The sequence below is a fragment of the Lonchura striata genome, chromosome 5, assembly GCF_050655825.1.
Source record: "Lonchura striata isolate lonStrDom1 chromosome 5, ASM5065582v1, whole genome shotgun sequence".
Taxonomy (NCBI): domain Eukaryota; kingdom Metazoa; phylum Chordata; class Aves; order Passeriformes; family Estrildidae; genus Lonchura; species Lonchura striata.
Window position 1 is genome coordinate 6,351,818 of NC_140707.1, and position 24,179 is coordinate 6,375,996.

The following is a 24,179-nucleotide window of genomic DNA, read 5'->3' on the forward strand; positions in this document are numbered from 1 at the left end:
GTTTGTTAAAAGGCCAGTTAAATAATGAGTGCTGAGAACCTGTCCCCATGGAGAACCCATCTCCCAGATGTGCTCCATGCCCTTAACAATGGCCCCTGGGGAAATGGGAACCCCCTGGCTGTGCACGGCTGCTCCCAATGTGCAAATACAGCCCTGGGCAGTGAGACTGGGACTGCCTGGGAAATTGTTCTGGGTGTGATGGCCCTGCCAGGGCCAGCCCAGAGGCTGCAGGGCTGGACCTTCATCCACTGGAATTAGTCAGGATAAATCAGAAGCAAATGAGAGTTAAGAATACAGGATCAGGAATCCAGATTCCTCCAGGACACTTTGGTTTGGTAACTTTTCACTGGAGCTTGGCCTTGCAAAATGCTCATGTCATGGGAGGAGGAACTGATTATCAAGGGAAAATTAAAGTAATTTAGTTAAACAACAGTGAAAAAGATTGGATTATTCAAATCCATGACAGGGTAGCACAATTATCGACATTGTCAGTGTTTAAAACAATTGGGAAAAAAGGATATCCACCTACAATCAATGCTGTTGGTGGAGATAAAGGGTTTGGATCCAGCAGTGCTAATAATGGAGCCAGAGTGTGGGTCCAGAGGCCAAAAGGCCTCCGGAGGCAGCTGAAGGAACAGCTCCTGGGAAGGACAGCAGTGTTTGAATCCTGAAACCTGGGCAGGAACGATGGGAATGTGTCCCTGCAGCCAAGTGCTCTATGTGAGAACAAGTAGATATTACAGGAGATTGTTTTACACATCCTGCCAGAACAAATCTCCGTTTGCCCCAGTGAAAACTCGTGACCTGGACTCCATCTAGGATGGAGCCAGGGCCAGGCTCTTGTACTGCCCAAGATGTATCCCTTGAAGGCCTTTTAATAAATACCTGCTTTATTCCTTTAACACTGCCTGGCTCTGTTCTAGGCAGCCTCTCAAGGCATCACCACCAAACCAAGGGAGCACAGACCAGGTCTGGCTGGCTGGGCCTCCTGGGGACCACCTGGCCACTTTGGCATGTCGAGGGCTGCTTCTCACCTGCCCTGAGGCACTGGGGCTCTGGGCTTTCCTTCCTATGGGAGAGAACTCTCCTTCTCCTCCATGGGCCATGGCCAAAACTGGGATTCATTCTCCAAGACTCTGTACATCCAAGGATAGCTTCCAAGTGAAAGCTGCCAGGACAGACAGGTCTGGCTGCCCTTGGCCTCTTGGGAGCTGCCTCTCATCAGCTTTTGAAACCCTGGGGCTTGGTGCTTTCCTTTCAATGAAAAGACTTGTCCTTCTTCTCAAGGTGTCCGTGGTCAAAATTGAGATTCCTCCTCCCAAATTCTGTGTATGCAAGGATTCCTCCATGACAAAAGCTGCCAGGAAGAACAGGTCTGGCTGTCTCAGCCTCCCAGGAGCCACCTTTTTCTTCTTCTGCCTTTGAAACACTGGGGCTCTGTGCTTTCCTTCCTATGGAAAAACCTGTACTTCTCCAGGTGTCCATATCTGAAACTGGGATCCCACCTCTAAAATTCCCTACATCCAAGGGTTGCTCCCAGCCAAAATCTGCCCGTACCATTGACTCTGGCTGGCCTTGGCCTCTGGTGGCTGCCCCTGCCACACTGGGGCTCAGTTCTTTCCTTCCCATGGAGATCACTGTGACACTGTGGGCATCTCATGGAACCAAGGGGATCATTGTGGAACCACTGGAGCCCATGGAACCAAGGGGCCATGGTGACACCACGGGGCTTCATGGACCCAGAGACCATTATGACTCTGTGGGGCCTGATAGAACCATGGAGACCATTCCAACCCTTCAGGGCCTCATGTAACCAAGGGGGCATTGTGACACCTCAGGGCCTCCTGGAAGCAAGGGACCATTGGGACACTGTGGGGCCCCATGGAACCAAGGGAACATGGAACAGGTCTGGCTGGTTTGGCCTTCCAGGGGCCACCTGACAGGTCTGGCTGACCTTGGGATGTCAAGTGCTGCCTCTCATCAGCTCCTGGAGCACTGGGGCTCAGTGCTGTCCTTTGTATGGGAAAGAACCGTCTGTCTTTTCAGATGCCCATTGCCAAAATTGACACTCTGCCTAAATAATTTCCTGTATTCAAGGGTATCTCTAAGAACAGAATCTGGCAGCTCTGGCTGGCCTTGTCCTTAGGTGGTCACTTCTCATTTGCCCCTAAAACAGTGGGACTCTGTTCCTTCATACCTATGGAAAAGAACTGGTCCTCATGTCCAGGAAACATGGCCAAAATAAGAATTGGCCATCAAATCCAGCTGGAGTCAAATAGCTGAAGAGAGCTTGACAGAAGAATGGTTGTACAATAAGGGACATGATACTGTAAAATAATCCAAGTAGGGAGGGCTACGTGACTGCTGCAAAGTTCGCATGACCCTGAAGAGCAGATGGTGTGCAGAAAGCAGGATATTGAAACTGCTTGGTATGTAGAAATAGATAGAGAAGAACAAAGAAGTGCTAAGCTGTTCTAACTGCAAGACCAGCTGGACAGGCAAGTATCAATCACAAAGATACTTTTAAGATAATAGTACAAGTCACATAGCAACCAATCATGAGCTCGGCTTTTGCAATATGTATGAGCTAATTAACGAACATATATAAACTGTGTAATCTGTTACAATAAACTGAGACTTGATGATCATGATATCATGAGTCTTGTCTCCCGCGGCACCCTCCAACAACTGGCGCCCGAACAGGGACCTGATCCGAGCCAAAGGCGAGAGAGGTGCTGCGTTGGAGTTCGGGTCCTGCAGCTGGAAGGACGGCGAAATAAAGAGAAGAGACAAAACACTCTACTCCGCGCCCTGAGTGACCGCAGCGGCGGGCTCAGCCGATACGTGCTGCCGAAGCCTGAAGGAGCCAGCAACGGTACCGACGTAATCATGGAAAGGCAAGCAGCATATGATTTGTTTAGTGCTTCTCTTAGAAAAAGGCAGATTAGGGGGATTGACTTAGATAAGAATCTCCCCTCGCTATTACATCATGCTGAGTCTTACGGCTTTTTTATTAACCCCCATAGTGTTCATGAACTTTCAGAATGGAGAAGATATAGGGATAAGTTGTAGGAATTAGTGTTAGATGATGACAAACCGGGCAAGAAAATTAGTAAACTTTGGAGAGTGGTTCATAACGAATTGTTAATGTGTCAGGCAGAAAAGAGGGCGGTGGAAGTGATACGGACGGCTCGGGAGAAAAATAAGGAATGTAAACCATTGCTTCTCTCCAGTGAGCCAAACCCTCTGGTTCTCACAAATTTTCCCATTCCCATCTCTACTTCTGAAATGCCTGTACCTCCCATAGACACTAGTAGCATTGAGGTGCTGGAAATAGAAGTTCAAATTGCTTTATGGCAACGGGACTGGGATCCCAAATTCACTTTGTGTGAACGGGAATCAGGTAGAACGGAGCAAAAGACTCCAGACTCCAAATTGGGCCGTTCCCAATGGGAGGAAAAATACTTTTCGCATTGTTGTTTGTTTGCGAGAGTCCGCTGGAGCAGTGAAGACCTCAGCGTTCATGAGGAACCCGAACAGCGGGCGTAGACGTGGTCGGGGCCGGGAGCTGGAGCGGGAGTGCTGCTTTGCTGAAGAAAAGTGAGCGCAGCAACCCGCAGAGGTTGGAGGTTGGCAGAACTAAGGCAGCGGGCTGCGGCGGCGAGCACCGGCCAGCCGCCCGGGCGGAGCGCAGGAGCGGCAGCACGGAGCGGCGGGCGCGGGGCCAGACAGAGCGGGGACGGCCAGCACCGAGCCGGAGGCGAGCCCGGGGCGGAGCGGACATCAGCCGAGAGACGGAAGGCTCCTTGTTGCCGAGCAGCAGCGCAAGGGGGGAGAGGGGCGTTCCTGGGGGCTCAGCCGCGCTGGAGCCGGAGCAGGCGGGGCGCGGCCGTGGCGGGGGTGTCTCTTCTCCCATCCACAAGGTGACACAACAAGGACGGGAGCGAGGCGGCGCCGCCCCTCATCTCCCCGCAGCGCCCAGCAATGGCGGCGGAGATGGCGGCACAGTCCTGGTTGCCATGGCAGCGACAAGGCCGAGAGCAGCAGCGCCACCGATGGCGGGATCGCAACACTACAGCAAAAACTTCAACAGCATCTTCCCAATTTCTTACAAGAGTCAAAAGACGTAATGAAAAAGTACAGCAGTACCGAGTGTTTTCCAAGATACCAAGAAGGATGAACATTATGTGAATCAATGTTATTTCAAATATGATATAGATGAAAATCACTGTATAAAGATAGAAATGTTAGTAATGATTTAATTACCCAAAATGTCTCTGAAAACAAAGAGTTGAGAAAATGTCATCTGATGGAATTTTAGTATTGAGTTTGTAATCTCTGTCTTTGGGTTTTTATAGATAATAATATAAGTAATAATGATTTTTAAGTTTAATAGATAATACGATAAATAGTGATTGTTAAGTTTTCGTAAGTAATGATAAGTAGTGATTGTTACTAATGTTATATGAGTGCTTTAAAAGAATTGTCTTAAACTATTTTAAACATTTCTTGTTAATAGGTTGATCATAAAATGTGAGTTGTCTGATTTTTGTGATAAGAATTATTATTAAGGCATTAAGGTATTAAGGTGTTGTTATAGTATTTACAGTCAGTTTTCATATGTTTTATTGTCTCTTTAGGTGATTGATTACAAGATGTTTTTTCAGGATCCTGTGTTTTTGATTTTTTAACTACTCATGTGTTTTCTTTATCCAATCTTTTATGCAGCTGCAATTCATCTTCCTTTAAAAATTCATTGTCCAAATTTTAGTTCAAGATTTCAGACTTCAAATTTTCAGATTTCTAAAGAAAGGGTTTGTTATATTTAGAGAATTTTTATCTTGAAAGAGATTTTGGACAGGTTCAATTATTTGATAGTTTGATAAATTTTTAATAATAAGGTTTTTTACTTATAACTGTTATTTCTAAGACTTTTGTTTTATAATGTGTTAAAACATATCCTCCAATTAGAGTTTGAGCTTTGGCCAAGCTCTGGCTCTACGTGGATGGTGTGATTGACCCAAGTGTTTTCTGCATCAAAAAGTATTCAAGTCCTTTTGGCTTGACAATTTGACCATGTAGGGCAGCTGAGCCTCAAAGGGAGTTTTGGAGAGACATGATCCAGACATGTTTTATCCAAATCTCTGTTGTTTTAAGGTTTATCAGCTGCTGCAGACTCTGGGATGACAATTTGATAGTGTAGCACTTGGTAACTGTGATTTTATATGTAATATTAATTGTGTATTATCTGATTGATTTTTATTTGTTGTTAGTTTCTTTACTATATGCATTGTTTTGTTCTTGATGTTTTTTCATGTTTATAACAAAGATGTTGATATTTCCATTTCTTCATGCAAATTTTTAGGAAACAGAATTGAGAGAGGACCCTCCAGTCCCTGTGGGGGGTGTTGAGTTTGTTTGTGTTTTAGCAGGTGCAGAATCTAGGTAGATTTCAGTGAAGAATGTTAAACTTATCAATTTCAAGAGAACACTAATCTCTCCACAAGTAAATCAGAGGATGCACAGCAAAAGTAGATTGTGCAAAGATTTGTGTTTCACCCACAGAAGATTGTAGACTTTGGGTTTTTTCATAAGTGTGTTTTTAATTATGTTATAGACTTTTTTGCTAAGTTTTAATGAGTTTTAGTAATGCCTGTGATTTTTCTGTTCATTTTGCCATTGCTTTTCAATGGCAAAAGAAAAAGACGGACAATCAATTAGATAATCAAAAGCATAACATTAAGTTTATCATAAATATAGTTTGTATTTAGAATTAAGTTTATTCCTTTCATGTTAAACAATCAAAAACATGAGAAATATGAAGTGGGGTGCACTTCTGCAATACTAACCTCATTTTTCACCCCACGAGTTGCTTCAGTGCAAGCTCTCACACAATTGAAAATCCTAGCCTACTGGACAAAAAAATAAATTAGTATTCCATCTAAAATATTAAGTGAGCTTGCCACAAATATAGGTAGTATCTGTCATGCAGTTCTGCAAAACAGAGCAGCTACCACTAATTTACTTCTTCTAGCCCAAGGTCATAGTTGTGAAGAATTTGAAGGAATGTGCTGTATGAACTTATCTGATCACTCTACATCTATCCATAAGCAAATACGAAAATTGACCGAAGCTAACTCAACAGTTAAAGGTAGAGGATGGATTAAGTTTAAAAAGATAGCTAAAAGGATTGGGGATCGGACCATGGTTGAGGGACATCATCAAATATGGCATAATAGTTCTAAGCATAATTGTGATGCTTTTGCTTATTTTGCCCTGTGTGTTTACTTGCTTGCAAGGCTTGATGCAGCAGCTTTTGCAGAAAATGCTGAATGCACACCTTCTTGTACAAAAGGAAAACGGGGGAGATGAAGAGAGCTTGTCAGAAGAATGGTTGTACAACAGGGTACATGATGCTGTAAAATTAATCCAAATAGGGAGGGCTACGTGACTGATGCAAAGTTCGCATGACCCTGAAGAGCAGATGGTGTGCAGAAACCAGGATATTGAAACTGCTTGGTATGTAGAAATAGAGAAGAACAAAGAAGTACTAAGCTGTTCTAACTCCAAGGCCAGCTGGACAGGCAAGTATCATTCACAAAGATACTTTTAAGATAATAGTACAAGTCACATAGCAACCAATCATGAGCTCGGCTTTTGCAATATGTATGAGCTAATTAACGAACATATATAAACTGTGTAATCTGTCACAATAAATTGAGACTTGATGATCATGATATCATGAGTCTTGTCTCCCATGGCACCCTCCAACATGGACCTTCTCTGTTAAGAGCTGGCAAAGTAAATGCAAAGCGCTTTGTATCCCTGTCATGCAAAGCTATTGTAAAAAAAGCAATCTTTGAGATCTATTATCAATAGAGGCCATCCTTCAGGTAACATTGCTGGATTAGGCAGTCCTGGCTGTAGAGCACCCATTGGCTCCATCTGTTTATTAACCTCCCGCAAATCATGTAGCAAACGATATTTCCCTAACTTTTTCTTTATCACAAAGATAGGGGTATTCCAAGGACTTGTAGACAATTTCAGATGCCCTTGTTGATACTGTTCAGTGACCAAGGCATGAGCATGTTGCAGACTTTCCCTTTTTAAAGGCCATTGCTTTACCCATATAGGCTCATCACTTTTCCAAATTATGGGAATAGGGAAAGTCCAAGCAATGGCTATTATCCCAAAGGGTGCTCATTTGTCAGGACAACCCCTAACTGTGTTAAAATGTCTCGCCCAATTAGGCATTGCACCGTAGGTGGTAACTGAACAACAGAAAATATTGCCTTTATGACTTTACCATCTATTGAGACAGTAAGATGTGGCGAGCGACTTGCAAGAGTTAAACCTCCAACTCCTGTTACTGCCTTAGCAGCTGGCTGTAAGGGCCAATGTGCAGGCCAACACTGTGGTGCAATAATACTTGAATCAGCACCCGCATCCAGCAAACCTGTAAGCATGCATTTTTGTCCCTTATACTCCAACAAAACCTCTTTTCTTGGTCTGTCATTCAGATCCAAAGTTAATAGAGTCAAACCTCCAGTAGATCCAAATCCATCTCCTCCACGGCTTTTCCGTGAGGATACAGCTTTAGTAACTTGTTCCAGAGGAACTAATTGAGCAATCCTTTGTCCTTTATTAATCCGAATAGGAGGAAATGGAGTATGAACCATAATCATAATTTCACCAGTATAGTCTGCATCAATGACACCAGGCAGCACAAATAATCCAAGCATAGAGGCTGATGATCTTTCCAATAACAAAGCTCCCATTGTCCTGCCCTCTATTATAATAGGTCCATTAATTCCAGTGGGAACCTTCTGCGGCTGTGGCGTCATTAAAGTCACTTCTACTGCGGCTGCCAAGTCCATCCCGAGGCTCTCTCTTGTGGCTGGACGCAAGGTGTCCTGTTGGACAAGCTGGAGCAGCTATTTGTGTCGGAGCATGGCTGCTCTTGTTCGCGCTGTTTTGGGGGTTTCCCGGTCTCCTCTTACAGGCAGCAATGTTATGAGTATCCGATTTGCACTTAGGACACCATACTCCAGCGGCAGAGCATTCTCGCCAAACGTGTCCTGTCCCTCCACATTGGAAACATCTCATACGGCCACCGTAAAGACTTCCCTGGGTTGCTACTGACGCTTGGAGGGGTGCAAGAGCAGCTAACACCTGTGTCTGTGAAGCTTTTGCTTGCTCTTTTAACCCCTCCCCCAGCTCTTTAATAGCCTCAAGTAAAAATGCCTGCTGCCCCGTTGGTATAGTAGCCATCCTCTCTAATGCATCTTCTATAGTCCAATTAGCTCCTAATGTGTTTAGCACACTTCTTGTAGAAGCATTACAATTTTGCAAAGCACATTGCTTCAACAATGATCCACACATAAACTCAGGCACTCCAGCTCTCTCTATTGCTGCTGCTGCCTTATCAATAAATGTTCCAAAAGTCTCATCCCTTCCTTGTTTAATTCCCATATACGCTGGCAAACCTCCCGGGTCTTTCACCTTATCTATAGCCCTTCGAGCTAGTCGCATTGCCTCTCGACACTTCTCAGGTCCTAGCATAGCTTGTGCCTCAGTGCGAAAATATGGTCCTAAGCCCATCAATTCATCTACAGTTACTCCATGAAGAGGATCTCCAGGCTGTCTTTGTATAGCTACAGCTTCATTAACTTCTGCCTGCCAGTGTGCACCAAACAAAAGCCTCTGATGTGGCGAGAAAATCAGCTTAGCAAGACTTCTACGATCTCCTGGTAGCAATATATTAGTACTCCAAACATAATCCAATATCTGCCTAGCTGGTTCACTAGTAACTCCAAATTGACTCACTGTAGCTCGCAACTGTGACAATAACTTCCAATCTAACGGTGTAATCTGAGCTGTTAACCCTCCGCCTGCCTGCTGCTGAAAAATTACAGGACAAGCCAGTTCTGTTGCTAGTTCCAAAGCCTGCCCATCTCCTTTGTCCAGCTCCTCTCTTGCCAAAGTCGCCCAAACTTCTCTCCGTTCCCTGGCCAGAGCCTCCGTTAGGTCAGACTCTGCCCTAGGGGTCGGCTTACTGACAGACAAACTTTGACGAACTGTCGATTTCTGTTCTGAGGGGGCTGGAGGAGCCGTGGGCTCACAACGCGACTCTGTTTCCGTATCCTCAGACACAGGTCGCAAAGGAGGTAACTCCACTGTAGACACAGCAGGTGGCATAGAAACACCAGGCAACCAATCTTCCCCGCTAAAACCTCTATTTTTCTCTAGTGCTGAAGTTCTCTGCTCGGCAGCTTTCTTTTCTGCCTGATGTTGTAATAACTCATTATGAACTACCTTCCACCACTTTCCCAAATTTTTAGCTGTCTTATCATCATCTAAAACTTCCTCCCACAGTTTATCCCCGAACTTACGCCACTCAGACAACTCATGTACTGTATGAGGATTTACAAAGAACCCCTTAGAATACCCATATGTTAATAACCCTGGCAGATCTTTTTGCAAATCAATGCCTTTAATCTGCCTTCTCTGCAAGAATGCAGTAAATAAATCATATGCTGCTTGCCTCTCCATACCTATATTGTCAGCGCTGTTGCAGCCCTCCGAGGTCGTCGGCAGCACATATCGGCCAGGCTTGCCTCTGCAGTCACCTGGAGCACGGTGCACTCTGTTTCAATTCAGCACTTTTGCCGTCCTGGCTGCATCAGGACCCGAACCCTTTTTCGTCACTCCACCGTGGCGCCTATCACGTCGATCGGGTCACCATTTTGTGGAAAAAATGACGGGAGACAAGTCCATTCTATAATGTCAACAAGTCTCAGTTTATTTCAAGCACACATGTACAGTTATACCTGTTATAATGAAGCTCAGGCATATTGCAAAACTTAGGCTCATCATTGGTGTATTAAAAACAGGTCAACCCCACCTTTGGAGCTTTCTAAGCTTGCTTTGTTTTCCCTTACATTTTACTTTTTGCTGAACATTCTACTGTTGGGAACCAGCTTACCCAAGGACATAAGATATTATTGCTACATCTGCTATTGCTGCACTGTGCAATTTTCAACTACTGCTTCACTAACTGCACGTAGTCATGTCCTTTCTCACGAAGCCATTCTTCCACAAAACTCTCCATACCTCACCTTCCCTCAGCCACAGGGAATCCTTTGCCTCTCACATCTCTCAGTGGCAAACTCTGAGTGCAGTAGGAATGCTGGAGATTTCTGACCTCCGGGAGCCAGGAATGGTGTGTGGGTAAGAAAACAATTCCTAAAACCAACTCCTGCCATCTATTTCCTTTAGAAATAAAGTGAAATTCCTTTAGAAGTCTGAATGTAGATGCTACCAAACCTTTCTGCATCAGGAGTGATTCCCCTGACAAATCCTGAATATCCAGCCTTGTCCCTCTGCCCCATGGCCACAAACCCAGGGCAGCAGGGCAGGGATGGCTCCTCCAGAGGCCCCACATACAGCCCTTGCTGCTCCTGGCACACTCAGCCAGCACAACTGGAGCTCAGGCAGGGACCTGGGTGAAGGTTTTCCCAGAGCAGGAACAAAGGTGGGTGAGTCCCAGCAGGACAGGCTGCAGGGAATGGCCCAGGTTTGGCTCCAAGCAGCCTCTCCTGACTTGTCCCTGTCCTTTCTCCATGAACAGGTGCCCATGTGCAGCCACAGCAAATGTCCAACAGCAGCTCCATCAGCCACTTCCTCCTGCTGGCACTGGCAGACACGCGGCAGCTGCAGCTCCTGCACTTCTGCCTCTTCCTGGGCATCTCCCTGGCTGCCCTCCTGGGCAACGGCCTCATCATCAGCGCCGTAGCCTGCGGCCACCACCTGCACATGCCCATGTTCTTCTTCCTGCTCAACCTGGCCCTCAGCGACCTGGGCTCCATCTGCACCACTGTCCCCAAAGCCATGCAAAATTCCCTCTGGGACACCAGGAACATCTCCTACACAGGATGTGCTGCACAAGATTTTTTTTTCTTTTCTGTGCTGCAACAGAATATTTCCTGCTGACCATCATGTGCTATGACCGCTACGTGTCCATCTGCAAACCCCTGCACTACGGGACCCTCCTGGGCAGCAGAGCTTGTGCCCACATGGCAGCAGCTGCCTGGGCCAGTGCCTTTCTCACTGCTCTCATGCACACAGCCAATACATTTTCCCTGCCCCTGTGCCATGGCAATGTCCTCGGCCAGTTCTTCTGTGAAATCCCACAGATCCTCAAGCTCTCCTGCTCCAATTCCCACCTCAGGGAACTTGGGCTTCTTGTGGTTACTAGCAGTTTATCATTTTGTTGTTTTGTGTTCATTGTTTTCTCCTATGTACAGATGGTCAGGGCTGTGCTGAGGATCCCTTCTGAGCAGGGACAGCACAAAGCCTTTCCCACCTGCCTCCCTCACCTGGCTGTAGTCTCTCTCTTTCTCAGCACTGCACAATTTGCTCACCTGGAGCCCGCCTCGATGTCCTCCCCATCCCTGGATCTGGCCCTGTCAGTTCTGCGCGATGAAATCCTACTCAGCATGGGCAACTGAGCCCTTGAAGGACTTAGTGTCAGGTTAAGACTTGCTTTCCCTCCCAAAGCCTTCCCTTGGCAGCCTTGGGCAGGGGATTCATCCTCCCTCCCTCCTCCTTCCCACAGACCTGCTCGGAACCACTCTGTGGGCACTTTCCATTCTCTGTGTCTGTCCTCTGTCACCCTGATTCTTAAGACTTTCTAAAGCCTTCTGAGTTTACATTCCTTTAGAGAACTTTCCCACACAATTTCTGTAAACAACATATTGTTTACATTCTTTTATGGGGGTGGAGAACACTTGATGTACTAGTAGTTTGTCCAATGTCTTTGTAGAAGTAGCCCATTCACTCTCCAATCCAATGTCACCCTTGGGAAGGTATAAAAGACAGAGTCAGATAATAAACATTCTTTTTTTACCTTGCAAACAGCAAGTGGCTCGCGTCGTGCTTTCACGTGTCCTACAGCAACAGTCCTCAAGTGCAGTGCCAACCTGGGTCAGTTCTGGCTCTGCCCTGAGCTCCCAGGAGCTCAAAGGCTGAGATGGCAACGCTCAGCCACACCAGGACCCTTCCCCTGCCAGCAGCACCCCCACAAGCAGCAGCAGCAGCAGCAGCAGTGGCAGCAGCAGCAGCAGCAGCAGCAGCAGCTCAGTCGCCTCTCAGCTGTTGGTGCCCCTGCACTGCAGCCCCTCCCACTGGCACCAACGTTCCCTTGTGGCCTTGGAGACAATAATTAATCCATCCATGGGGTCACAGAGCCATTGAATCCCAGAGTTCCAGGTTCCTGGAATCCTAGAGTCATTGAATCAAGAGAACCACACTCAGAGGAGGAGGAGGAAGAGGAAGAGGTGGACGCGATGAGGAGGACAAAGAGGAGGTTGAAGATGAGGAGGCGGAATAGGAGGAGGAAGAGAGAGAACGAAGACAAGGAGGATGATGATGATGAGGAGAAGAATGAGGAGGAGGAGGAGAAGAAGGAAGAGGAGGAGCATGAGGATGAGGAGAAGGAGGATGAGGAGGAGAAGGAAGATGAACAGGAGGAGGACAAGGAGGAGAATAAAGAAAAGGAGGAGGTGGAGGACAAGGATGAGGAGGACCAGGAGGAGAAGGACGAGGAGGATGAGGATGAGCAGGATGTGGAGGATGAGGAGGAGGAGGAGGAAGATGAGGAGGAGGAGAAGGAGGAGAATGAGGAGGAGGACGATGAGGAGGAGGAGGAGGATATGGTTGAGGAGGATAAGGAGGAGGAGGATGACGAGGAGGAGGAGGATGAGGATAAAGAAAAGGACAAGGATGAGGAGGACAAGGAGGACCAGGAGGACAAGGAGGACAAGGAGGAGGAGGAGGATGAGGAAGACGAGGAGGAGGAGGAGGAGGAATAAGAGGAGAAATAGGAGGAGGAAGAGGATGAGAATGAGGATGTGGAGGAGGATGATAAGGAGAAGGAGGATAAGGATGATCAGGACAAGGAGGAGAAGAAGGAGGGGGAGGACTAGGATGACAAGGAGGACAAGGAGGATGAGGATGAGGAGGAGGAGGAGGAGGAGGAGGAGGAGTAGGAGGATGAGTAAATGGAGGAGGAGGATGAGGATGAGGAGGAGGAACAGGACAAGGAGGATGAGGAAGACCAGTAGGAGGAGGAAGAGGAGGAGGAGGGGGAAGAGGAGGAGGAGGAGGAGGAGGATGAGGACGAGGATGAGGATGAGGATGGGGATGAGAAGTAGGAAGACGAGGATGAGGAGGAGGATGAGGAGGAGGAGGAGGAGGCGGAGAAGGGGTTGTTAAAAGAGCAGTTAAAGAATGAGTGCTGGGAACCTGTCCCCATGGAGAACCCATCTCCCAGATGTGCTCCATGCCCTTAACAATGGCCCCTGGGGAAATGGAAACCCCCTGGCTGTGCATGGCTGCTCCCAATGTGCAAATACAGCCCTGGGCAGTGAGACTGGGACTGCCTGGGAAATTGTTCTGGGTGTGATGGCCCTGGCAGGGCCTGCCCAGAGGCTGCAGGGCTGGACCTTCATCCACTGGAATTAGTTAGGATAAATCAGAATCAAAGGAGAGTTAACAATACAGGAACAGGAATCCAGATTCCTCCAGGACACTTTGGTTTTGTAACTGCTCACTGGAGCTTGGCCTTGCAAAGTGCTTATGTCATGGGAGGAGGAACTGATTATCAAGGGAAAATTAAAGTAATTTAGTTAAGCAATAGTGAACAAGATTGGATTATTCAAACCCATGTCAGGGTAGCACAATTATTGACATTGTCAGTGTTTAAAACAATTGGGGAAAAAAGGAGATCCACCTCAATTCACTGCTGTTGGTGGAGATAAAGGGTTTGGATCCAGCAGTGCCAGAGTGTGGGTCCAGAGGCCAAAAGGCCTCCCGAGGCAGCTGAAGAACAGCTCCTGGGAAGGACAGCAGTGTTGGAATCCTGAAACCTGGGCAGGAACAATGGGAATGTGTCCCTGCAGCCAAGTGCTCTGTGTGAGAACAAGTAGATATTACAGGAGATTGTTTTACACATCCTGCCAGAACAAATCTCCGTTTGCCCCAGTGAAAACTCGTGGCCTGGATTCCATCTAGGATGGAGCCAGGGCCACGCGCTTGTACTGCCCAAGGTGTATCCCTTAAAGGCCTTTTAATAAATACCTGCTTTATTCCTTTAACACTGCCTAGCTCTGTTCTAGGCAGCCTCTCAAGGCATTGCCACCAAACCAAGGAAACACGGACCAGGTCTGTCTGTCTGGGCCTCCTGGGGACCACCTGGCCACTTTGGCATGTCGAGGGCTGCTTCTCACCTGCCCTGAGGCACTGGGGCTCTGGGCTTTCTTTCTAATGGGAGAGAACTCTCCTTTCTCCTCCGTGGGCCATGGCCAAAACTGGGATTCATTCTCCAAGACTCTGTACATCCAAGGATAGATCCCAAGTGAAAGCTGCCAGGACAGACAGGTCTGGCTGCCCTTGGCCTCTTGGGAGCTGCCTCTCATCAGCTTTTGAAACCCTGGGGCTTGGTGCTTTCCTTCCAATGAAAAGAATTGTCCTTCTTCTCAAGGTGTCCGTGGTCAAAATTGAAATTCCTCCTCCCAAATTCTGTATGCAAGGATTCCTCCATGACAAAAGCTGCCAGGAAGAACAGGTCTGGCTGTCTCAGCCTCCCAGGAGGCACCTCTTTCTTCTTCTGCCTTTGAAACACTGGGGCTCTGTGCTTTCCTTCCTATGGAAAAACCTGTACTTCTCCAGGTGTCCATATCTGAAAGTGGGATCCCACCTCTAAAATTCCCTACATCCAAGGGTTGCTCCTAGCCAAAATCTGCCCGTACCATTGACTCTGGCTGGCCTTGGCCTCTGGTGGATGCCATTTATCTGCCCCTCAAACACCGGTGTTCCGTCCTTTCCTTCCTATGGAAAGAACCCTCCTTCTCCTCCAGATGTCCATGTCTGAAATTGGGATTCCACCTCTAAACCTCCCTAAATCCAAGGGTTGCTCCCAGACAAAATCTGTCAGTACCATCAAGTCTGGCTGGCCTTGGCCTCTGGTGGCTGCCCCTGCCACACTGGGGCTCGGTTCTTTCCTTCCCATGGAGATCCCTGTGACACTGTGGGCACCTCATGGAACCAAGGGGATCATTGTGGCATCACTGGAGCCCATGGAACCGAGGGGCCATGGTGACACCATGGGGCTTCATGGACCCAGAGACCATTATGACTCTGTGGAGCCTGATGGAACCATGGACACCATTCCGACCCTTCAAGGCCTGGTGTCACCAAGGGGGCATTGTGACACCTCAGAGCCTCCTGGAAGCAAGGGACCATTGGGACACTGTGGGGCCCCATGGAAGCGAGGGAACATGGACCAGGTCTGGCTGTCTTGGCCTGCCAGGGGCCACCTGACAGGTCTGGCTGATCTTGGGATGTCAAGGGCTGCCTCTCACCAGCTCCTGGAGCACTGGGGCTCTGTGCTCTCCTTTGTATGGGAAAGAACCGTCTGTCTTTTCAGATGCCCATTGCCAAAACTGACATTCTGCCTAAATAATTTCCTGTATTCAAGGGTATCTCTAAAAACAGAATCTGGCAGCTCTGGCTGACCTTGTCCTTAGGTGGTCACTTCTCATTTGCCCCTAAAACAGTGGGACTCTGTTCCTTCATTCCTATGGAAAAGAACTGGTCCTCATGTCCAGGAAACATGGCCAAAATAAGAATTGGCCATCAAACCCAGCCGGAGTCAAAGAGCCATCTGTACACCCAGGGGGAGATTTTGACTCTTCCAGAGCTGCCATCCTCCCTCCAGTGAGAGAAAAGGACACAGGGCAGGCACACAGAGGAGCAGCGTGAAGACACTGAGGTCAGGGAAGAGGAAGTTGAGTCCCAGATGGGAGGGATGAGGAGATGCCTTTATCTTGGGGCTGGAATCCTCTGGTAAAGCTATGGAGAGGATGTCATTGATACATCAGACTCTCTTTTTCCCTATAAGGCATTGAAAAATATGGGGAGATGACTTGTTCAGCAAAGACCTCCATGCTAAAGTAAGGAAATGTTGCAGTAGCTGTGATCCCATGAGAATTCTGAACATTGAAAGAGAGAAGAGTGATGAGACCCTGTGCCCTCAGGGAGAGAAGAAGACCTCTGTTTCCAGAGATGAAGATGATTTCAGAAATTGATTAAGATATCCTTTGCTCTTAAACAGCTCATCTTGAAACTAAAACCCCATTACTTGGCATGGCCGCTAAACAGAGCTGTGGGAAAAGCTGTGAAAACATGGGGGGGACTTCACAATTGAAGATTTTTCCAGGCAGCTGTTATTCGTGGAAATGAAAAGCCATGAGATAACTGTTTTCTTGTGGAGAATTCTCCATAACATTAACAAGAGGTACTTCTCTCCTGATGTGAACTGAAGAAACATTAGAATATTCTAGAGGTGGTAAACTGACTGAAAATTTCACGTTTTGTCTCTACATTGTCAGGTTGTATGGAGAGAGGATGTGTTCTGAAAGTTTTGTTCATATTCTTATTACTCTTTCATTTAGTTACTGTTAATAAACTTTTTTTTACACTCTTTTAAAGTTTTGAGCCCACTTTGCCTTTTTTCTAATCCTATCTCGCAGCAGGAAATGAGTAAGTATATTCTAGTGAGTGCACTGGTAATTAGCCAGCACTGAACCCACTACACTAATTGATGCATTGACTGAGAAATATCAAATAGGCAAATGAAAACCACCATCGAAATCTTCCTGATGAACTGCCCCAGACAAGAGGGAAATCGAGGCACAGCCATGGTTTGTCAGGACTTGCTTGATACTAATGAGCCCCGTGGTGCATTTGGAGCTGAGCCCTGGAACATCAGGGCCTGAGAGGAGATTGCACAAGCCTTTCCAGGAGGCAAAAGTCAGAAAAAAACCCCAAAGTTTCTCGAGGTATTAATGGGACCCACTGAGGTCCATCCCCAACAAAGGTTCCCGATGGACTCCTTGAAGAAGAGAACTGGAGGCCAGGATGGCACAAAAACCTCTCAGAGACTCCAAATGGCACAAAAATCTCTCAGTTTTGGAAGAAGAATTCAAAGACCCTCACAAAAGTTGAGTATCTCAGAGTATTAATGAACCCCACTGAGAGTCAGTACAAAGCTCTCAAGGGACTCATTAAAGCAGATAATTGGGGCCATGATTCCACAAACTTCTCACAAAGTCTGTAGCAAAAGGGAAACACAAAGTAGCTTAAAAGAACTGAAGTACCTTGAAGCATTAATGAGCCCTACTGAGTGTTGTTCCTCAAAAAGCCCTCCAGGGACTAATTACAGCAGATAATTGGAGGCCAGGATTGCACAAAGCTCTCAGAGACTCCAAGGCAAAAGCAAAAGCCAAAGTCCTTTGAAAAACCTGCAGTCCCTGGGAGCATGAAGGAGCCCCCAGGGCCATTCCTGACCAAGGCTCCCCAGGGACTCCTTCCAGCAGATCCTTGAGGCCACTGGGATGTGGGCATGGGGGGGATGCTGAGGGCAGGAGCAGGGGCTGACAGTGCCCAGCCTGGCTGGGGCTGTGCCAGGAGGCCCCAGGGCCTCAGGACAAGGTGTCTCCTCACAGCCCTTGGTGGCACAGACCCTGCTGTGCCCCAGGGCACCAAGACTTGGCTTCTCTTTGTCCCCACCTGCCATCAGTGCCTCCAGTTCTCTGCCCTGCCTGGGGCCTGGGGACACTTTCTCAGTCATGTCCCTCAGTGGGACCCATTAAAAGTCCAAGAAACTTTGGAGTTGGATTCTGACTTGGAGTTCTGGAGAGGTTTCTGCAGCTCCCTCTCAGGGCCTGATGTTCAGGGCCTGAGCACAAAGCCCCAGAGGTTCATTAAAGTCCTTGTGCTGTGTCTGTGCTGCTGAGCTGGGCTGGGCTCCTGGCACAGAGGGTGATGCTGGTAAGCAAGCAGAGCTTCAAAAGCACATTTCTCTTGCTGAGCAGCTCTTCTCCCAGCCCAGCAGGGCTGGGGCACTGCCTGCAGCCAGCCCAGGCACAGCACAGAGGCACAGAGAGCTTCAATCAGTCAGGGCTGGGAAGGGGCTGAGAAGTGCCTGGGGCAGAATCACTGCCAGCCCTTGGCACAGGAACCTCTGGCTGCAGGACAATGCAGCCGCAGCTCCTGGAGTGATCTCCTAAAGCTGGAACATCCCAATGCCCACAGACCCTGTGAGTACAACTCTGAGTATTTCTGGTGCAGGGGAGGTGAAATGCTCATGGAGCTCTGACATGCTGAGGGGTTCTGATCAGCCATAGAATATTTCCAACAGAAGGATTTTGAAAAAAATTCAGGAAATTTTCTAACACTTTATATCCAGTTTCCTAAAGGATATAAATGGATGGAAGGATAAATATTAAAGTATGATTATCAATTATTATTTATGAATTTTGACAAGTGCCTGTGACATCTGAATTTTTACTTTTAGGGATCAATAAGTTCACAGGAGATCCCTAATGTGCTTTCAGCCACTCTGCCCATGGACAGCACCAGCATCAACTTTGCTGGAGCCATCAAGCTCAGTCTGAGCTGTCCTTTCTCCAAGCTGCAAACAGAACCTGCCCCAGCCAGTGCCCTGCAAACAGGCAGGGTTCTGTCAGGCCAAGGAGTGTGCACAGATATGGGGTCTGGGAGTGCCGGCACAGAGAGATCAGGCACAGGGAGACACCTGCAGGAGGAAAATCTCCAGGAAGCAGAGAGAAGATCAGGAAAGGCGAGAAGACAAAACCCAGAAATGCTGAGGCAGGGAGAGTTTAGAGATGTCCAGAGGATCCCCTCCAGTGTAGCCTCTCCCTCTGAACAAGCCCCCTCCCTCCTGTGCCCCAGCCAAGCCTCTGCCCTCAGGGCCGGGGCTCCAAGGCGTGCAGCCCCTCCTGTGCAGGCAGAGCTGCAGCAGAGCCGTGGGGCAGCTCTGCAGCCCCGGGCCCAGTTCCCTCTGCAGAGCACAGGGCTGGGAGCAGCTGCCCGGCACTGGGGGCTCTGGCAGGGGCACAGCTGGCTCAGGGTGACACAGCTGTCCCCAGTGCCCGGCTCTGGGCAATGCTGGCAGTGCAGCCAGGGAAGGAGCTGCACCTCCCTTCATCCAGTGCCATCAGAAGGACACTTGTAAATCTCCCTGAGATTTCAGTCCAAGCTGGGAGCTTCAATCCAGGGTGCAAACCTATCCTAGAACATCTCTGAGTGATAAGATTGATGAGAAAAGTCAGATGTTTTGAGACACTGAAAATGCTGCTGGGTGGGTGAAATGAGCATTCTCAGGCTGAGCATCCTAAACCCTTGGCTCCAAATGCAGAGTTGGGCTGTGGTTGATCCATCTGCTCTCAGCAGTACCTGGTGATCTTTAATGAAAACTTGGGACTGTGAACATCCTCCATTTGAGAAATACGAAAACCCAGAGAAACTCCTAATAGAGTAAACTGACAGGCAATCTCCCCTCACTCTCCACTCATCCTCTTGCCTCAGGGAAATCACTTTGTTCTACGATGGGCAGCAGAAATGTGGAAGGCTTCCAATATCCAAAAACATCAGGACAGATACAGGGAAGATTATAAAGAAGACATCAGAATTTTTAAACATAGAAGTGTGTCTGTGTGTGTCACAGAGGACAGATGTGTATGTGAAATGGCTTTGATTTTGGTTACAGGTATCTCCTCCAACACTTCACTGTCCTTTCTCCATGAACAGGTGCCCATGTGCAGCCACAGCAAATGTCCAACAGCAGCTCCATCAGCCACTTCCTCCTGCTGGCACTGGCAGACACGCGGCAGCTGCAGCTCCTGCACTTCTGCCTCTTCCTGGGCATCTCCCTGGCTGCCCTCCTGGGCAACAGCCTCATCATCAGCGCCATAGCCTGCGGCCACCACCTGCACACGCCCATGTTCTTCTTGCTGCTCAACCTGGCCCTCAGCGACCTGGGCTCCATCTGCACCACTGTCCCCAAAGCCATGCACAATTCCCTCTGGGACACCAGAACCATCTCCTACTCAGGATGTGCTGCTCAGCTCTTTTTCTTTCTGTTCTTCGTCTCAACAGAGTTTTCCCTCCTGACCATCATGTGCTATGACCGCTACGTGTCCATCTGCAAACCCCTGCACTACGGGACCCTCCTGGGCAGCAGAGCTTGTGCCCACATGGCAGCAGCTGCCTGGGCCAGTGCCTTTCTCACTGCTCTACTGCTCAGTGCCAATACATTTTCCCTGCCCCTGTGCCATGGCAATGTCCTCGGCCAGTTCTTCTGTGAAATCCCACAAATCCTCAAGCTCTCCTGCTCAAAATCCTACCTCAGAGAACACTGGGTTCTTGTGGTTACTGCCAGTTTATCGATGTGTTGTTTTGTGTTCATTGTTTTCTCCTATGTGCAGATCTTCAGGGCTGTGCTGAGGATCCCCTCTGAGCAGGGACAGCACAAAGCCTTTTCCACCTGCCTCCCTCACCTGACCGTGGTCTCTCTGTTTGTCAGCACTGGCATATTTGCTCACCTGAAGCCCCCCTCAAAGTCCTCCCCATCCCTGGATCTTGCCCTCTCAGTTCTGTACTCAGTGGTGTCTCCAGCCCTGAACCCCCTCATCTACAGCCTGAGGAACCAGGAGCTCAAGGCTGCAGTGTGGAAACTGATGACTGGATGCTTTCAGGAACATTAAACTGCTGGCCAATTTCTACAAATCAATTGTAAAAAAAATAATGTGTGATACTTTCTGTTGGTTCGGTTCTGAACTGTTTTTAGTTTGTTTTGGTTTTTTCATATTGTCCACAATAAATATCATTGTTTGTGCCATTTCTCATTTTTGGTGGCTCTAAGTGTACTAAATGATGTCCCGGCAAAGTTTTCTGCAGAGATGCCCTTTTGTTGCCTCCTCTGGAGCTGCAGCAGCAATGTCTGTGTGCAGAGCTGGGGCAGATCAGGGCTGGCACAGCAGCTGTGCCCAGGAGCAGCAGCACTTGGTGCTGCCAGTGCTGCTCCCGTGGCCCTGCCCCGCTGCCCTGGTGGCCCTGGTGTTGCTGCAGGGCCTGAGTGCTCTCGGGGCCGGGCACAGTCCTGGGGGTGACAGTGCCGGGGCTGCAGCAGGGACAGGCCATGGGCACTGCTGGGGCAGCGCTGACGCCTCAGGCCAGGGCCTGGGGGCTCCAGGCTCCTTGCCCAGGCTCTCTCAGGAACACGGCCAGGCCAATGCTCAGCACAGAAAACCCCCGTGAGCAGCCCCAGGCTGGCCGTGGGCAGGCTGGGGGCAAACAGCACGGCTGGTGCTCTGCAAGGGCCCTGGGGGAGATGGGAAGGAGCAGCAGAGCAGGGGCTGATCCATCCCCAGTGCGCTGCACAGCCCAGGGCAGCGTCCCAGAGCGTCCTCATGGTGCTACCAACAGCATCCCCCCTCTGCAGCCCTGGCCTCTCCCCCAGCTCACAGAGGTGCCGCATCCTTGCAGGCACAGACACGGCAGCACTGGCTCAGCAGCCCCTGTTTGCATTGCACACAGCAGGCGGGAGCACCCCCATGCTGGGGCTGTGGGGACATGAACCTGAGGCAGCACAAATGCCATCAGCCCCTGGGGCCAGGAAGGGCTGGGGGATGCCAGGGAATCCACTCAGCTTTTTCCTGGCCTCTGCAGTCAGCCAGAAAGTTTGTTCCCATCAGCTGAGAGTTTCCTGTCCCACTGCAGACGCTGCTGCTCAGAGCCAGGGCTGCCTGGCAGCTATCCCCGAACTGCCCTGAACATTTCCTTGGCTTCACCTTTGATTTCTTTACTTTTCCCTGGTCCAGATTTCTTCCTCTTGCCCAGCCCTGTTCCCTCCCCTGCACACAGCCCATCCCTGTTTGCCCTTTCCTCTCTGGCCCCACTCCCCATTGCAGTTTCTGACTTGGCACCATGGGAACATCCCTTGGGGAGCAGGATCATCCCACAAGTGCTGCAGGAATTGTCTGCAGGCTCCTGCAGTGCCTGGTGCTGCTCCCTTGCCAGAGGCACCCCAGGCCAGGGGGCACATCTGGGCTGCTGTGTCTGGCTGTGGGACTCCCTGTTCTGGGCAGTGAGGAGGAGCTGCAGAGGCTCTGCAGGACTGACAGGATGGGCTTTGGGGCTGTGAGGAGAAACTGAGGGACCTGGGCTGCTGGAGCTTCTGAATTGGAGGCCCAGGGCTCCTCCTGCAACTTCTCCAAGGGTGGTTTCAGAGAATCCCAGAATCAGCAAGGTTGGAAAAGACCTTGGAGATCATCAAGCCCAACCTGTGCTCTGACACCACCTTGACTCCCATGGGCCTCCTTTTCTCCAGATCAACAACCCCAGCTCCCTCAGCCACTCCTCACAGGACTTGCGTTCCAGACCCCCCATCAGCCTTGTTGCCCTTGTCTGGACACACTCGAGCCCCTCCACGTCCTTCCTAAATTGGAGGGCCCAGAACTGGACACAGCACTCGTGGTGCTGCCCAACCAGTGCCCAGCACAGGGGAAGAATCACTGCCCTGCTCCTGCTGGCCACACCATTCCTGATCCAGGCCAGGAGCCATTGGCCTTCTTGGCCACCTGGGCACTCTGCTGGCTCATGTCCAGCCTGCTGTCCATCAGTCCCTGCAGGTCCCTTTCTGCCTGGCTGCTGTCCAGACCCTCTGTCCCCTGCCTGTAGTGCTGCAGGGGTTGTTGTGGCCAAAGTGCAGGACCCGGCACTTGGACTTGTTAAACCTCACCTTGTTGGGTTTGGGCCCTGGATCCAGCCTGTCCAGGGCCCTGTGCAGAGCCCTCCTACCCTCCAGCAGATCAAAACTCCCAGACAACTTGCTGTCACCAGGGTTCCATGAGGCCTCAGAGTGTCCCAATGGTCTCCATGATTCCATGAGGCCTCCCAGTTTCACAATGTCCCTTTGGTTCCATGGGACCCCTTGGTGTCACAAAGTCCCTTGGATCCTTGGGCCCTGCAGTGTCACAATGTCACCGTGGTCCCCCAAGGCCCTGCAGTGTCACAGTGGATCCTTGGTTCCATGAGGTCTGGCAGGGCAGCAATGCTCTCCTTGGTCCCTCAGTGTCACAATGGCCTCTTGGTCTCAAGGGCCACCAAGGTGTCCAACATGTTTTCTGCATTCCAGGAGTGCCTGAGGAGCAGCACTGGCCCCTTGGTTCCATGGAGCCCTGCAGGGTCACCATGGCCCCATCATGACACGAGGTCCTGCTCTGTCACAAAGCTCTGCATGGTTCCACAAGGCCCTGAAGGGTCACAGTGGCCTCTTGGTTCCATGAAGCCTCAGAGTGCTCCGTTGAATTCCTTGGTGCTGCAGTGTCACAATGGAGCTCTGGTGACACAAGATCATGAAGTGTCACCATGGGTCCTTGGTTCCATGGGGCACCACAGAATAACAATATTTCCCTCCGTTCTTAGAGTCATTGATTCCTGTGGGTCTCAGAAATGCCTCAGAATATTGTGGGGAGGGACTGGGGACAAAGTGTTATTGATTGTCAGACATGAAGAATCTTAATTTTCATATCTCTTCAGACTGCATTAGAAGATGCCTGGGGTCAATATCAATTGGACATTGCTGATATAAATCTATAAACAGGAAAAGAAAACAGGACAAAACTGCTCACTCTGCATTGTTTTCAATACAGTATATTCACTTTGAACACACTTCCGAAATCTCTTTAATTAACCACAGAAGTATTGAAAACTTAATATATTCCCAGGAGCTTTTCTTTTTCACGCATTTTGAACAAATATTTATGAGCTTTTCTCACTGAATTCCTGAAGAGCTCAAGAAAGAAGAGGCCTCTGGAGCAGTAAAATCCACCAGCAACCTCCAAGTGGCTGTGGATCCATCCCCATCAGAGCAGCAATGAGCAGAAATGGGCACAGCTCTGTGGCTGCCCCAGCTCTGGGATGGGCCCTGGGCCTGGAGCAGGAGCAGCTCTGGAGGGCCCCAGGGCCGGGGCTCTTGTGCTGGCCTGGGCAGATGGGATGGCAGGAGGGGCTGCAGAGCTCTCAGCACCTCAGGCAGAGGGGAACAGGGCACCCAGGGAGCTCCTTTGGCCTTGGCCAAGCCCCTTCCCCCATGGTGGGGCTGAGTCCTGGCTGAGCTGCAGCTGCTGCTGTGCCCTTGGCAGGGGCTGAGGCCGTGGGGCAGTGCCCAGAGCAGCCTGGGCTGAGCAGAGCTGTGGGGCCAGAGCCGGCTGGGCTGTGCTGGGGAGAGGCCCTTGGTGCTGCCCAGAGCT

General features: G+C 49.5%; 2 protein-coding genes across 2 annotated transcripts in view; one reads left to right on the top strand and one right to left on the bottom strand.

Annotated features, from left to right (window-relative positions):
* The window catches only part of LOC146767184 (endogenous retrovirus group K member 5 Gag polyprotein-like), a 37,588-nt gene extending 13,409 nt beyond the window's left edge, over positions 1–24,179 (bottom strand). The window contains exons 1-2 of the mRNA XM_085581156.1: positions 23,384–24,179; positions 22,357–22,493 (exon numbers count right to left, since the gene is read on the bottom strand). The gene's annotated coding sequence lies outside the window, so the exon portion shown is untranslated. The remainder of the gene's footprint in view (positions 1–22,356; positions 22,494–23,383) is intronic.
* Positions 19,698–20,835, top strand: LOC146767185 (olfactory receptor 14J1-like). Its single transcript, XM_085581190.1, has one exon. It carries the CDS (start codon positions 19,698–19,700, stop codon positions 20,628–20,630), a length of 933 nt encoding a protein of 310 aa, XP_085437316.1. The 3' UTR covers positions 20,631–20,835.